Raw genomic sequence first — 16,475 nt, 5'->3', positions numbered from 1 at the left:
CTGGCCCCCGCCCCAGCCTCAGTTCACAACTGCTGTGGGCAGAGAGGACTTGTGTCCTCTGTCCCCAGCCTGAGCCTGCGAGCGACTCCCAAGGCAGGAGAGCCCAGAACCATGTGGAGTCTCAGGGCTGTGTTTCTGCTGCTGACTGCCTGCCTGGCCCTGAGTGCCAGTCCCGTGGTGACGCCACCCGACGACATCCAAGTGCAAGAGAACTTCGACATCTCTCGGGTAAGGCTGGCCTCTCTGGCGGCGATGGCTTTATGGGGGGTGGCGGGGGGCAGGTCTCCTGATCTGGAACTTGGGGCTGGGTCCCTCGGGGCCCTTCTTGCTCAGACCATCTGGGGTTCGCTGAAGTTACAATGCTATGCACCTGCCGTTCCGTGGGCCCCTTGTCTGACGGTCTCACGATCTCACATGTGAACCTGCCCTCCAGGGCTCAGGGGGCTCCTTACCTTCCACTAGAATTACAGGCTCCCCTCGCCCGGGAAGTCTCCTGTAGCCACCTCACAGTGCTTAACTTCTTGTGACTTCCTGCCCCCTGCCCCCCTCCAGCCCTTCAACTCTCAGTTGCTCCCCTCTCCCCACAGCCCGTTACCATCCAGGTGCTCTGCCCTTGCAGGCCTGGCTGCGGACAGAGATCCCGGGTGGCACAGGGCAGATGTGGGATACTGGGGAGAAGAGAAGCAGGACGGAGATGGGGCTGGTGGGATTAAGAGGGCTGGACAGGCGGTGTGTGTGGGAACCCCAGGACCACCTTCCGGTTCCCGCTCTATCCCCAATCACTGGGTGACCTTGAACAGGACCTTGCCCACATGGGGCTCAGTCTCCACATTGGTATAAGGGGCTCTCAGACCCTTCTAGCTGTGGATTTTGTTTATTCTCGGAGACAAGCAGGGGTTGTGGGTGGAGGGGCACTGTGGGGGGGGGGGGTCCTGCGGTGGTCTGGGATGGTGAAGGGTTAGAGGCTCACTGACTTGTTCCCCAGGATGTGAGGGCTTAGTCACCTCTCTGCTGTGTGGCCAGAAAGGGTAGCAGGATTGTCCTGAGATAGTTCAAGGAGAGGAGATCCTTTCTAGCACGGAGCTATGGGCTGCCTGCGAGGTACTGAGCTCCCTGTCCCTGGAAGAGTGAAAGACAGTTGAAGGTGACCTTCAACCTTAGGGCTTTGGGCCTCATGCAAGCGAGCAGCACAGATCTGTACCTAAGCAGAGTAAGGCCCTCCACGGAGCGGGGTGGGACCCCATCCGCTCCTCCCCTCCTAGGTTTGCTGTAAGGAGGTCTGTCCTTCCTTGAAACTGCATGGCCTCCAGTTAGCTCTCTGACATTACAGCTTCTCATTGAGAGGAGGGAGGGAGGGAGGGGAGCAGGTGTCTGGCAAATAGAGTTTGCGGTCTGAGGCAAACCCAGATCCTCAGAGCTTGTGTCTGCCTCCTAGATCTACGGGAAGTGGTTTCACGTGGCCATGGGCTCCACCTGCCCATGGCTGAAGAAGTTCATGGACAGGATGTCTATGAGCACGCTGGTGCTGGGCGAGGGGGTGACAGACGGGGAGATCAGCATGACCAGCACACGTTGGCGGTGAGTGAGGGGATGGGGTGGGAGGGACGAGAGGCCAAGGCCCACCTGTCACCCCCGCCTAGCTTTGGTCATCACCCTATCCTGGAGAGTTGAGCTGTCTCCTCCCGGCGGAGACCTTGCCTCTGAGCTCCAGGTCCCTCCAGCAAGACACGCCTTTTGTACTGTCCCATCAGCACCTCTGGGCCACGCCCCAATATGTGCCTATTTCGGAACCTGCTGTCAATCCTTGGGTGTCCCTTAGCTCAGGGCCCATTCAGGCCCCAGGTCCTGACCCTGAAACCTGGGTGGGAGGCAGGTGCTGAGACTCCCCTCTCTGCTGCCACGAGCCATTCAGTCCACCATCAGGCCCTGTCCTTTCTCTTCCTAAATCCCTTCACTCTGTCTGCCTCTCCATTCTGTACCCAAGCCACCTGCCTCTCTTCCTGGCTCTCTACAGCAGCCTGCCTACACTTCTCCCCACCTCTAATCTCAAACATTTTACCCAGCAAACAAAAGATCTCTTAAAAACTCAAGTCTGCTTAAACCTTTCCATAGCATCCTGTGGCCCTTGGGAATAAAATTCAGATCACCTCCCAGCACTCACCAGGTACTCTGTGACCCACCCAAGTAGACCTTTCAGTTCCTGGAACCTTCTACCGTTTCACCCCTGATGTTCCTTCTACTGGGAAAACCTCTCCCCATCTCCCTGGGCTAATTCCTATAGACCCTTGAAGACTCAGGTTCTATGTCACTTTGTCCAGGAAGCCCTCCTCGACTAACTTCTCCCCCCGCCCACTCCCAAGGTTTAGGTTACATGCCTTCCTTTCTGCTCTTGGAGCACCTCAGTCTTCTCCCTGCATGGCACATATCGCACTGACTGCATCTGTCTCTGGCCTGCCCCTGGGCCCCGCTTAGCTGTAAGGTCTGTGAGCAGACAGAGCCCCTCTTGCCCTCCTCTGTATCCTCAGCAGGTAGCACAGGGCCTAGCACATAGATGTAGCTTGATAAATGTTCATAAGGTAATTAGCAGTCATTGTAACAACAGCTGGTATGTTCATAGTGCTTGCTGGAAGCTATTTAATAGTATCCATTGGACCCTCACAACTGCCATGTAAGGAAGGCTTCATGAGCCCCATTTCACAGATGAGGGAACTGGGGCCAGAGGGATGTAGGGTAATAAACACATCAGAGCACTCACTCATCACCCTCCCCTCCCCTCCCCGTGCTGATGTGCAGATTTGGGGAAGGAAGCTGATGTTTAGTGCTGGCTTTGGCAAGAGGATGGCATGGATGTCCCTTTTTTCTCTGCCCCTCTGTTCCTTTACACGTGAACTGGTCCCCTAGGACTGGTGTGAGGCTTAAGACATTTGAGAGTGTTACTTTCCAAATTACAAAAAAGAAAAAAAAAAAGTGGAAAGGACCCTGGGGGAGAGTGGGTGTCAGGACCTCAGTCTCTCCCAATGGTTACCTTTCTTCTGGCTTGTCCACCTCCAGGAGAGGCACCTGTGAGGAGATCTCCGGGGCTTATGAGAAAACCAGCACCAACGGAAAGTTCCTCTATCGTAAACCCAGTAAGTTGAGTAGGAGGGTTCCCCACAGTTCTGCCCTTGGCCGAAAAGACCTCGACGTGTCTTAAGCTCTCTCTGTTTCTGCGTCGGCTCTCTGCGCCCCTAAAGCCTCCCCTCCCATTTTTCTGAGATGTCCTCTCGGCTTCCTTCTCCTTGTCCTCCTTTGCTCTCTCCTCCTCTCTCGTGCACTCATGGGCATCCAGAATGAAAGGGATGTTGCTGCATTCTGAGGATAACATGAAGATTTCATCAGCCCTGATGGTAGGCCTCCACAGTGAGCTGAGAAGAATTTGCTAAGCATCTCCCACGTACAGTATGCACGGGGCTGAGTGGCAGAGAGACTTGGACGTGAATTTGTTCATTCGTCCAGCAAATGTTTATCGAATATGCTGTATGTGTTGAATAATCGCATTAGTGGTTGAACATATGAATGTTTGGGTAGATGGATGGTTAGAAAAAAAGATGAGTGAATCAAGCAGCAGGTGATTGGTCAGTGAATACGGATGGCAGGTGAGTTAGTCAGTCATCGGACAGACCAATTGATAGATTAATGGATGGAGGGAGAAAGGAGGGTAGAAAGGAAGGAAAGAAGGAAGAAGGGAAGGAAATAGATGGATTTATGGTTTGATGTATGAAGAGGATGGATGGATGGAATGACAGTGGATGAATTAATAAATATACAGAGGAGACAGATAGATAGACAGAAGGCTGGATGGATAGATGATGTGTGGGGGAACAGGTGAAGGACCTCAGGCCAGAAGAGCCTTCTGACCACTGATCCCTTTGGCTTCTTGTATTGCCCATGCAGAATGGAACATCACCATGGAGTCCTACGTGGTCCACACCAACTATGATGAGTATGCCATCCTTCTGACCAAGAAATTCAGCCACCGCCACGGGCCTACCATCACTGCCAAGCTCTATGGTAATGGCCTGGAGCTAGATAAGCCCTAGATAAGTTGGGGGTGGGAAGGAGGGCCATGATTTAGGGACAGTGGAGTGGGGAGGAGTTAGGAGCCTTGCTTTATCCTTCTGAGAAAACTCCAGCTATGGGGAAGGTGGAAACATTTACTCTTCTTAGAAGAGGCAGAGCTCAGTCTTCCATCAGGTAGAATCCTCTTTTGGTCTTTTAAGATTCTAGGCCTAGAGAATTCCAGAGCTTCCAGGCCCTTAACCAGTGGACAGAGCCATGTGTGGGGATTTGGGGGATGTGGGTGGGAACCTGGGAGGGACACCTCTTCCTCTTGTGGGAGCCAATCTTTCCATAAGTGTTTTGAAGAGATCGCTTTTTTAATTTCTAAATGAAAATCCCTGCGCACCATAATCTCAGGCCTTGCCAGTCCAGGCACCCGTGGTTCTAGGTGTCTTTTCTGCTTCCACTACAGGGCGACAGCCACATCTTCGAGAAAGCCTACTGGAGGAGTTCCGGGAGGTCGCCTTGGGTGTGGGCATCCCTGAGGACTCCATCTTCACAATGGCCGACAAAGGTAAATGCAGCCCAACCCCCATCACAGTTCTGCCCCCTCCTCATTCTTCACAGCCCTCCGAGAACATCTTCCCAGCCCCTGGGTACTTCCTGCAACCCTCTGAGGTAAGTAGGGTTATAGTACCCCCCTCACCCATCTTACAGAGGAGGCAGCCGGAGCCCCCCGTATTTGCTCCAGGTCACACAGCATATACCCGGGAGAGCAGAGACCAGATCCAGTTCAGAGTCCCCCTTAGTGCCACCTGTTTCAGTAAGGTTATATCCAGAACCCACGGGCACGTCTTAGGAGGCAGTTCAATGCTAGACAGGATTTCACGTGCAGCTGGAGGACTTCTGGCTAAATTTTTCCTTATCTGTAAAATGGGGGCTAATAATGCCTCCCTTAGACGTCACCGTGAGGAGTCACCGAAATAGCATTTAAATACGGCAATGCTGTGCCTGGTGTCTGCCAAGGGCTCGGTGGAGGTGAGCCGTTGCTGCTGGTGTCTTGGCGCCCGTGGCAGTGACGGCGCGGCCACCAGCCTGTCGCTTTGCCAGTAATGACCTTCAGCACGCCACGTGCATGGAACCATTCTTGAAGTGGACAGATGCCCGAGACTGGTCCCAGATAGTGCCCACCTGGCACACACAATTAGCATGATGCAAGAAACAGAGCGCTCTTATTCACCTCTTTCTCCCATCCTGACCTAGGTGAGTGTGTCCCCGGGGAGCAGGAACCGGAGCCCACTCCGCACACGGTGAGCACCTCTTATTCCCGCTTTGTCCCCACCGCACCTGATTCTGCTGCCCTGACTCAGGTCCTGCAGTGGTGGGTGGGTGGGTGGGGCCACTGAGAGAGGTGGAGAGAAGGAAGGGCTAGGCACAGGGCTTTGAAGTCAGACCCCCCAGGGCTCAACCCCAGATCTACCATCTGGACCAGTTGCAGTTCCATCCAGACTTGACTTTCCTCTTCTGTGAAATGAGGTAGTTACCCTTACCTTCCATGTGCTAGAATTCAGGGACGTGTTGGAAAAGTTCTTAGCACCGTATCTCCCACAACCAGCAGAATACTCAGTGATGGACGATGCTCAGTACTCAAAGGATAAAGTCAGTTGATCTCTTAAAAAAAACTATAAACCTGAGAGCAAGCAGATTCTCAGCCAGCTCACCTCTCCCTATTCTGCCTTTTGATTTTTGGGGGCTTCCTTACTCTTCTGGTTTATTTTCCTGCCTTTACCATATTGATTAAGCTTTCTTCATTTTTTTCTGTGATTATTTGGAAATTATATATCCTAATTTATCCTACTGTTGTGTGTGTATATATAGGTATGTGGGTGTGTATATTTCTATATGTACATGTGTATTTGTATATATACATTTTCAAGGCTGTTTCTAAGCAAATACATATCCTAAAAATATCAGAAACATAGGTTTGAAAATTAAAAAAAAATACCAGAAAGTAAAAAAAAAAAAAGTGTTCCTATTCCTATATAGAATTAATACTGTTAACCTATTACTTGTTTGTGCCTGTATTTTTAAAGAAAAATTACCACTGATTTTATAAAAGTAACATATGCTCATTATAAAGAACTAAAATTAGAAAGTAAAAAATAGTTTAAAAACTACATAAAGAGTTAAAAAAAAATGCCACCACCCAAAAACTACCAGCATTCACATTATCCCAGGAATCGTGACACGCCTACATGTGGAGAGGAGGACAGATGTAAGGAATGTTAGATGGAGAGTTGCACAGATTAGGGCGTAGTGATATTAAATGGTATTACATCAGAAATGCTATTTTTAGGTCTTTAAAGCACTAAGTGTAGTTCCATTTGAATTTTAAAAAAGTGAGTGGGCTTCTCGAACTTCCAAATAAGCGTCTGCTGCCATCTTTCCCAGGCATGGAATAAGAGTTCTGTAGTTTCCATGCTCTCTCCTAGTGAATATAACCACACAGCTTCTCCATTCCCGAGTCAGTGATTTCTGTTAATCTCTTCATTAGTGCCCCTGGTTCACTAAGTGGTGTTTTCACGGAGGGTTCTGGGCATTTTAATCCCTGAATTTGTCCCTGTTTGAGAAAGCCTGCCCCTTTCCTTCACACTGAGTGGCATTTTGCTTGGGCATCAGAGTCTTGGGTCATGTTGCCTTTCCCTCAGAACATTGTTTGCACTGCTCTGTTGCTCTTGAGCACTAATTATGGCTCTGGGATAGCCTGAGGCCAGTCTGATATTTCTTCTCCTTGTAAGCAATTTGTTTCTTGTGCCCAGATGCCTGGACAGACTTTATCCTTGAAGATAGCTACATCTTTTTCTTTTCTTTCTCTCTCTGCTTCTTCTCTTTCCTTCCTTCCTGTTTTTAAAATGTAGGCTCTAAGCCCAATATGGGGCTTGAACTCACGACCCTGAGATCAAGAGTAGCATGCTGTACTGACTGAGCCAGCCAGGCGCCCTGCAGTCGGCATCCTAACTAGGATAGGTCTTGGTGCTGAGCATTCCATATCGGAGGTTTCTGGGATACACTGTGCTCTTTCCATCCACAGCTTTCAGTCTTTCCGTTTTCGGGGAATCTCTTATACTAGATGGAATTCATCTTCTAGTCCCGTTTTGGGTTTTGCTACCTCGGGAACCCTTGCTCTTTCGTCCTGGAGCATCTTTTTGTCTTTCACACGTGGCAGGCGTTCTCACATTGCTTTCGCCAGCATTCACTGGGATTCTCACTTGTCTCTCTTGTATAACAGTCATTCCATGTCACAGTGTCTGTTCTGTTCCTGTGGCGGTTTCTGACTTAGTAGCTCTGAACGTATGTTGTCTTGGTTCTCAACTTGTTTATCTAGGCCCTCCCTGGGTTCTCTCTCTTCATCTTATTCTGTTGTTTACCATTTTGTCTGAGTCTTGTTTTAATAAGTACCTGTTTTCGTGAAGTAATTCTGCTGCTTGAGGCCACTGAGGAATGTCCTTTGGCTTGCTGAGTTCTATTCTCTCCCAAGTTGGTGTCGTAGGTGGGGTTTCCTAGATCCACACCTGTGGAAGGGAAGAGACGAAGGGAGGATTGAGCAGAAGCAGCAGAGCTGTGATGTGGTCCCGATGCCTCAGCCAGCCCTGGGAGCATTCTAGAACTGGGAGGGCCCTTTGGAGTTGTCCCATGAGGGCCCCAAGGGGTGGGACCTTAACACCCTTACGTTGCTCACTCTGGCGAGGAAGCACGACCTCGAGTGAGAGGGGTCCTGCTGGCTGAGGCAGTTTCCAACAGGGCTTTCGGGTCTGGCTGGAAATGTGACTCCATTGCTGAGGGGACATCTAGGCAGTTCATGACTGGGGCCCACCACAGCCAGGCCTCTGTTTCTGGTTCAGGCTAGTTACTCCTTCATTTCATACATGGGTCTGGATAGTCCCTGTACCATTTCTTCACCTTTTCTTCTTGCTCCTGCCTCGTCAGTTTTCGCCTGTCTGTTCTGATATAATTCAGTCCTTGACCCTTTCTTTCCCCACTAAAACTGAGCCGAGCGCCCAAATGTAGTCTAAAGTCTAGGTGTTTTATGTTCCATCTACTTTACTGAAATCCAGGGAAAGGGTCAGAAGGGAGTAGGGGCGGAAGAGCTTTCCTCAGGTGCGCCATCTTGGTTGGAATACCCTTGCTTGCTTTCTCTTTTGAAGAACTTCTTAATGTCCTGTGTGGGGTTCGTTCCCCCTGGTCAGGGCGGTGACGTCCATTTGTCAACACCCCCGGTGCCTCAGATCATGTAGCCCCAGAACGTTCACCAAGAACAAGTCGGCCGCTGGTCTGTTTTCCCCTTTCCTTCCCAGAAGGCATCTTCACTACTCCTCTGTCAGAAGAGGAAAAAAGACAGGGTCCCTCAGTTTCCTTCTCTCAGGATTTGGGAGTCTTAGGGAGAAGTATCAGAAATTTGAGGACTTGAGAATTAGAGGGCAGAGTTAGGAACTGACCCTCCTCTTCAGCTCCAAAATACTTGATTTCTTTCCTTCATCAACAGTTTTACTTTTTGCTTTAAACTATGCCCCTTTCCACGACTGAGTGACGCTGATGAACATTTGGAGATCGGTATTCTGAATTCACTTTTTGCTGTTAGGTATTGGAGAAGGCAACTGGAAATGAAATTTCAATTTGACATCTTAATCCAGATCCCGACGGATCTGTATTTCTTTATCAGCATCAAGAATGAAACCGTAACTAGTGACTCCCCTTGCAGAAAAGAGAAATGGAACACACTTCCACTTCTTCCTTCCAGGCTTCCCACATCCCTGCCTTTGTGGATGTAATCCCAGATTGACATTTATATTTTCCACCTTTTGAGAATTAAGTTGTATGAGCTTTGTAACAATCATTTAACCTCAACTCCCTATTTGATTGGCCTTGGTTTCTGTCATCTTTTCTTTGCTATCACATCACCTGTTTTCCTGCACTTAGATTCCCTTCTCAATCAGTGGGGATATATATCTATTTTTAAGATTCTGAGTAATTTCTACATCCTACGTGGGGCTGAAATTCACAACCCCCATGTTCTACCAACTAAGCCCCCAGCCAGGTGCCCTGGAATATTTCTGGAAGTAGTTTTTTTTCTGGATAAACACACAGGTGGAAAACTCCCGGATCCTTGCATGAGTGAAATGCCTGCCTGTGTTTAGATCACGTGGTCAACAGCTTGGATGAGTGTAGAATCCCAGGGTTACCTCTGCCCTCTTACAACCCTCAGAGGCTGCTCTGCCGCCTGTCCCTTAATGCTGTTTACTCCAAGGGCCACTGGGCTCTTTACCCTTGTCTCTAGGAATGTCTGGGTGGGGGCTCTTCACTCATTCTGCCTCATTCCTTCTGATCCCTACTTATAATTAGCCAACTCAAGTCATTATTCAATGCAGCAAAGTTTTCTTCTGTTATTTCTATACTGACTGCCTCTCCTTCCAGAATTCCTACTATGAATTTATTTCTTATAATCACTAACCTGCGGTGTATTATCTCTTCTGTGTGGTTAAATTCATCAGAATCCTTTCCAGGTCCAGTAACATTCTCCTCCTTTCATTTTGTTCATTTCCGTAATTGTCGGCCCTGTGATACCGATGCGCTGTCAGCTTGAATGTCACCGATGGTTTCGGTTTCCACCTGGTTCCTGCCGACGCCCTGTGTGTGGCGGAGCTAGTTCTTCAGCAGTGGCGTTGTGCACAGTGCGCCATTTTTCCCTTTCCCTTCGCGCTCCCCAAGGCAGGCCCGTGTGCAACCAGCTTGACAGCAGGGATCCCTGAGCACAGCCTTTAGTGGTACCTTAAAAGGCGATGGGCCGTGGTGAAGGTTAGCACAGGTGTGCTTGTTCAGAGTCCTGATGGAGAGGGAGGAAGGCTGCGTGCTGCTGGCTCTCGCGGCCCGGGACCCTGCCACAGTGGGCTGTGCGCTCTGGGAGGCTCTCGCCAGCGTTCAGCATCCTGCCCCGCTCTTCAGCCCCCGGTGCCAGAGCTAGAGGTGTTAGGGGCAGTCTCAAGGTCCCTTCTCCATCCTCTCTCTGTGGCTTTTCCTTCGCAAGGAGCTAAGGATGATGGTCTGGTCAGCCCTTCCTGCAAATCTGTCCCACCTGTTCACCGCCGGGTAGCAATGCCCTCAGGTTTCCGGCACAGCAATGCTGCCTTTCCCTGGCAATTCAGATAGATGCCGTCCCCCTCCATTATTTTATTCCTTTGGACATTTCAGCCAGAATTTGGACACAGGGGTATTGTCACACTTCACGGTTCTGAGTTTCCTTTCAGACTAGAAACCTGCTTCGGGGAAGACAGTCCATTAACCAGTGTAGTTATCGTGTTCTGTCTACACCCTGATTCCCCAAGCACGTGGTGTGTTTATACACTCAGGGGTACAGGTGAGCAGTGGAGGCAAGGTCCCCGCAACAGCTTGTCTCCCTCTCCTCCGCAGAGAGCCCGGCGGGCTGTGCTGCCCCAGGAGGAAGAAGGATCGGGGACCGGGCAACTGGTAACTGACTTCCACGAGAAGGAAGGTAACGGCCACTCACCTCTCCACCGGCTTCTGTCACACTCCAGAGAGGAAGGGCCCATGGGGGGCTCACCCGGGCTGCCCTCACCACCACAGTCTCTTTCTTATTTGTTTGCTGGGCAAGGACTGGAACTAGAAAAGCCGAGTCAGGCCCCCTCAAAACTTGTAGGTCCAGGAGGAGCAAGTTCCAGAGCTGTCCGCAGCCCTGTGTGGCCTCCCAGCCTTGGTCCCCCAGCGGCTGGCACGAGAGCGAGCCGCGCCCCCGGCAAGGCTTTGGCGGGAGCGCGCGGGAGGACGGGAGCACGCTGTGTGGAGCTGTGTTTGCAAGGGACTCCCCACCTTGCCCCCCAAGCACTGAGCCCTGCTCCACCCTGTGGGGGTACTGGGGTCACGGAGACAAACCCCCATCTTTTTGGAACTTGTGGTCCAGTAGAGGAGACAGGCAGGGGGGAAATTGATGGCCTCAAGAGGGAAGGTTAGCTAAAGGGTTGGGGGAGCCCAGGACGGAGGGGCGAGGGGATCAAGGAGTACTTCCTGGATGAAAGGAAGTCCTGCTTTGTCCAGGCGTCCAGGTAGGGCTCTCTGCAGGACGGCATTTCAGGGGCAGGAGTGAGGGGAGCAAAGGCACAGGGGCAGGACTTCAGAGAAAAGGTCCCGCTGGCTGGCCAGGGAGCTGGTGGATGAATGCCTCGTCGGCTGCTGTTACCACAGTCTCGGGACGGACTAGACCAACATGGGGTAGCTGGGGTGGGGTCTGGGGGCCGCTGGGGTACAGAGCGGAATAGGCACGGACTCTGGAGTCCAGCAGACACATCGTTTTGAATCTCAGGGCTGTGTGATCCCAGGCAAGTCACTTTACCTATCACAGTTCATCTCCTTGTCTTCCTCACAGCACAGAGGGGAGAACTAGGTGACAGGGTGCCCGGTAAGCATCCGGCCTGGTGACAGGCACACGGAAAGTACTCAGTGCATGCTGCCATTCTGTCCCTCCCCAGACTCCTGCCAGCTGGGCCGTGCAGAAGGGCCTTGCCTGGGGATGGTCACGAGGTTTTTCTATAACGGCTCCTCCATGGCCTGTGAGACCTTCCAGTATGGCGGCTGCCTGGGCAACAAGAACAACTTCGCCTCGGAGAAGGAGTGTCTGCAGACCTGCCGGACCGTGGGTGAGCGTGGGCCCCTCCTGCAGCACACGCCACAGCCCCCAGCCCATGCTTCCAGCAGGCTACCCGCAGGGTGGATGGGGAGCGGGGCGGGGATATGCCCGGGGTGGGATTCCAGGACAGGTTTCCTGAGGTCACAGGAGCCACGCCCTGGGACTGCAGGATGCCAGCCAGCCACTGGCTGGCGTGGGCTCCAGGTTCCCGGGGCTGGAGGGGCCCGGTGCTCTCTAGGAGCAGGTGCCCTGGTTCGGGCCCTTCGCGGGGTTCTTGAGGGTCAGCTGAGTGTCAGTGTTGTTCACACTCTGCACCTGCCCCCCGCCTCGCAGCGGCCTGCAGTCTCCCCATCGTCCCCGGCCCCTGCCGAGGCTACCATGAGCTCTGGGCATTTGACGCTGCCCAGGGGAAGTGCGTCCGCTTCATCTACGGGGGCTGCCAAGGCAACGGCAACAAGTTCTACTCGGAGAAGGAGTGCAAGGAGTACTGCGGGGTCCCCAGCAATGGTAGGTGGCCCCGCGGGGGGGGCCCTGGGGTGCAGGCGGGGGAGCCTTGGGAGGAGGTGGAGATCTGGAGAGGCAGTTCTGGACCCTAGCAGGTGACCAGCCCACCCCCCTCCTCGGGCCTTTCGCCCATCTGTAAAATGGGGCTAAGCCCCGGGCCTTCCCCCAGCTGGGATGCTGCACCGAGGAGGCACTGGCCAGACCCGGGCGCCTGGCTGAGCCGGGTCCCAAATCTGGTGGAGCCACCTGCGGGCTGGCCACGTTGGGCGAGTGCCAGCTTGAGCCTTGGCTTTTACTTTGGTAAAGTGGGACAGAGAACCCACTTGGCCGACCTCACAGCACCTCGTGCACTTTGGGCTCGGCTGATGGCAGCTGTGACCAACGCTGAGGGTGAGGCAGTGATGCCAACGGTTGTGGCATTGCGGGGAAAAGAAACCATCTGACCCCCGTGCCTTAAAGGGCACTTAGAGTCAATGAAAAGAGGCAAAAACCCAGACTGTTCTGCGGAATGTGCTTTGGAGATACCAAGTCGTTCCGCAAGCGGCGGTTTCTGACCCTAGCTCAGGTCCAAACCAGCCCAAGCTGCCTTCCTGGTTCACAAGGCATCCCCATCCCCTGACCGTCCCCATCCCTGGACCCCAGGGGCTCCCCACACCTACTCCCTGAGCTTCTCTGTGTCCTCAGGGGACAAGGAGCTGCTGCATTTATTCAACTGACGGGGCCACCGGATGGCAGGGAGGCTGCGGGCTGCTGCGTGTCCCAGGGACTGGGTTCAAAATAAAACCAACCTGTAGAATCCTGAAGTTCCATGTTGTGACTGTTCATTGTCCTCATGTGTGTAACGAGGTAGCAGGGAGGGGGGAGACCAAGCTGGGGATGGGGGGGGCGGGAGTAACCCCAGCTTCCCCCAGAAATGAAAAAATTTGTGCTGGAAATAGAACAGTCCTTGGTATGTGAAATTGGCTACGCAAATTATGAGACCTTAATCATAGTTTACTCCACAGTAGTACAAAATGGGACTGTTTGTTTTATTAAAGCCAGAAAAGAGGAGGGGAGAAAAACCTCTGGGTACTTATTTCTGGGAGAGGCCTGACCGGGTCATCAGCTACCCAGGGTCGAAGAGAGGACTGTGCCCTCATGTGCCCAAGCCCCGGGCCAGTCACAGCCACTGACCCACCCTGCCTGCAGCAGTCTGTTCTGGGGCCACCAATACTTACTCCAGTGTCCTACCTTGGTCACAGCCCTGTCCCAGCACCAGCTGCCAGGGGATGAAAAGCCTCAGGCGGTTTCCCTACAAGGCTCTCGAGATCCCATCTCCTGGGAGCATCACTCTGGCCCTTTGCCCCGTCAGGAGAATGTCACTGACCTTCACATGGCGTCTGGGACTGGCAAGGCACCGGAGCAGGGCCAGAAGCCCTCAGCCTGGCCTGGCTTGTCCTCCCTTGAGAAAGAAAATAGGCAGGCTGTCCACGGTGGTTTGGTCACCAACTTAGCCTCAGAACGTGACTCCAGGAGCTTCCAACGGGGACACACAGGATTTACAAGCAACTGATTTACAAATCCCTCTTGCTGGGTCCATCCACCCAGAGCCCGGAGAGGTGCTGCTGCAGGATAACCCCCCGGTTTTGTGTCCTCTGAAGTGGCGAGGCAAGCCGGCACACCTCTTCTCTGCAGGGTGACCCGTGTGCTGAGGGCTGGTAGTGAGGTAATTCAGTCAAGGCCCCTCTCAGGCCATTAGCCTGTTTGCTTATGAGACTCATAAGAAAGGAGGGAAGGACGGAGGGAGGGAGGGATGAATCCAGAGGCAAGGATTTGGGCACTAGAAAGCTTTGCAGCCCCTCTGGCCAGAACAGAGAGCCCCTGTTTCTCCCTAAAGTCCTAAGCTTGGAGTTTCCCGGTTCCTCCCAAGAGGACTGTCGGGAGGGGACAGTGTGCGGTCGTGGCCAGGACTCTCAGGGTAGAGTGGGAGGGTCAGGGGCAGGGACACAGGTGACTGTTCAGGGAGACCAGACAAGCTCTCTGCCTGAACAAAGGTCACCATGACCTACGTCCATACCTTGCTTCCCCCCACCCCCCACCCCCCGCCCCCATTCATGCCTCACGTATCAGGGCTGGCCACCTACGGTGCTCTGAAGGGGAGTACTCCGAAGGGCCCTGACGGACCAACGCCTCAAGCACAGACAGCAACCCTCAGGCGGGAAGCAGCTGCAGCTGGAGACGGGATGCTGGCTCCTAAGATTTTTCACAGTTCCGAACTCACCATTTAAAAATGGGTCTTCCGGGACACCTGGGTGGCTCAGTTGGTTAAGCAACTGCCTTCAGCTCAGGTCATGATCCCAGCGTCCTGGGATCGAGTCCCACATCGGGCTCCTTGCTCAGCGGGGAGCCTGCTTCTCCCTCTGCCTCTGCCTACCACTCTGTCTGCCTGTGCTCATGCTCTCTCTCTCTCTCTCTCTCTCTCTCTAACAAATAAATAAAATCTTAAATAAATAAATAAATAAATAAAATGGGTCTTCCAGGTGCCTCGTTAGCACAGTAGGTAGCGTGTCAGTCTCATAAAAATGGGTCTTCCATTAAAAAAACCTAATGATTCTCCTGAAATACATGCCAGCAGCCGTGGGACAGCACCCCGCAGGCCATGGGGCAGGGGCTGAGGGGAGAAGGTCCCTCTGGCTGGGGGCTCCCCTGCGGTTCCCCAGCTGGCCTATTGCCTTGTCAGGTCCCAGAGACGGACAGGCGGGGTTGAAGCATGTCTGTGCCCCGGAGTCCGGAGCCTGGGCCACTCACCCCTGCGGGCCCCAGAATCCTGTCGAGGCTGCCCAGAATGAAGACTCAGCGTCTTCAAGGATCAAGGATCCTTACCTGAAATCCTCTCTTCAAGATCCTGGTCATTGGGACGCCTGGGTGGCTCAGTTGGTTAAGCAGCTGCCTTCGGCTCAGGTCATGATCCCAGCGTCCTGGGATCGAGTCCCGCATCGGGCTCCTTGCTCAGCAGGGAGCCTGCTTCTCCCTCTGCCTCTGCCTGCCATTCTGTCTGCCTGTGCTCGCTCTCTCTCCCTCTCTCTCTGACAAATAAAATCTTAAAAAAAAAAAAAAAAAAGATCCTGGTCACATCTGGTACAAAATCAGTACGGCTGCTTTAGTAACAACACGTACCCCTGTTTTTAAAAACCCGGAGGCTGGCCCTTCGGCTGCATGAAGGCTCTGGGCCATGCCCTTGGCCTTCTGGGACTGCGATGTTGGGGCTTGGGGGAGGACTCTTTGAGCTACAGGAGACTCCTGACTTGTTTCAAACGGCGTGGAAACTCCTCGATGAAACTCAGTCAACTGCTCTGGGCCATGTCCCCGGGGTACTCGTCACAGGAAACTCCCACAGGATGGTCCCGAGGGCAGGGCTCATGCCCTGTGGGAGGGGGAGTCCAGCTTGGCAGCCTGTCAAGGATGCTCCACATGCAATCTGGTGGGGTTTGTCGGGCCAATCCATGCAACATCCTCTTCAGGGACCGCACCCCACCATCTGGTTGAGGCCGGGAGAAAGCACAACAGACTGTTTCGACAGCAGCACCCCCGCGCGCTTCCGGCCCACTCAGACCGCGGCTCACCTTCTGGAGGCCTCACCTCTCCTTTGACCTGCCCTCAGCTTGACTCGAAGCACTGATGTGCGTGCCGGGGGGTGCGAGGCTCCGGGTGAGACTGAGCTGAAGTCCACCCAGGCTGGTACCCCAGAGCTCACTGTGGAGGGCACAGATTTTTAACATGTTTAGAGCCACAGATGTCATCAGGAATCTGGCAAAGCCGCACCCTTCCCTAGATGGAAGAGGATACAACACACAGTCACACAGGTCACCCAAGGTTGCTGAGTACAGGGCCACCAGAGGCAAGAGGCACAGCAGGGGCCACAAGGCAAATGTGGCTGTGTCCCTGAGACACCGGACATGTAGGATGCAGATTAAGTTCATCCTCCTTCCACGGGACAAGGGTCCCTAAGCAAGGCCCACAGGGGCCCTAGCACTGACCGCACATGGGCTGAGCCAACTCTGGGGCTGGACGTGTCCGCTCAGCTGAGGAGACGATATCCCCGACCTCACTGTGCCCCTCAGCATGGACTCCATCCGACTCTGTCGCGCCCAGCGGTCCTGCCTCTCGCCCGTCTCTATTCCCCCGCACCGCGCTCCTCACTGGATGACATGGCCCAACGCCAAACCCAAGAAATTAAGACCACACACCGCCATCTTCC

The 16,475-nt window shown here is 53.3% G+C and overlaps 1 protein-coding gene across 1 annotated transcript; it reads left to right on the top strand.

Annotated features, from left to right (window-relative positions):
• AMBP (alpha-1-microglobulin/bikunin precursor) lies at positions 1-13,041 on the top strand. Its single transcript, XM_047700942.1, has 10 exons — positions 1-228; positions 1,436-1,578; positions 3,052-3,128; positions 3,934-4,050; positions 4,511-4,612; positions 5,302-5,348; positions 10,504-10,585; positions 11,577-11,744; positions 12,068-12,241; positions 12,923-13,041. Exons 1-10 carry the CDS (start codon positions 112-114, stop codon positions 12,952-12,954), a joined length of 1,059 nt encoding a protein of 352 aa, XP_047556898.1. The 5' UTR covers positions 1-111; the 3' UTR covers positions 12,955-13,041.
• The last annotated feature ends 3,434 nt before the right edge of the window (positions 13,042-16,475 follow it).

The sequence above is a fragment of the Lutra lutra genome, chromosome 13 (assembly GCF_902655055.1).
Source record: "Lutra lutra chromosome 13, mLutLut1.2, whole genome shotgun sequence".
Taxonomy (NCBI): Eukaryota; Metazoa; Chordata; class Mammalia; order Carnivora; family Mustelidae; genus Lutra; species Lutra lutra.
Note: the sequence above shows the minus strand (reverse complement) of the source record. Positions and strands in the feature narration are given on the sequence as shown.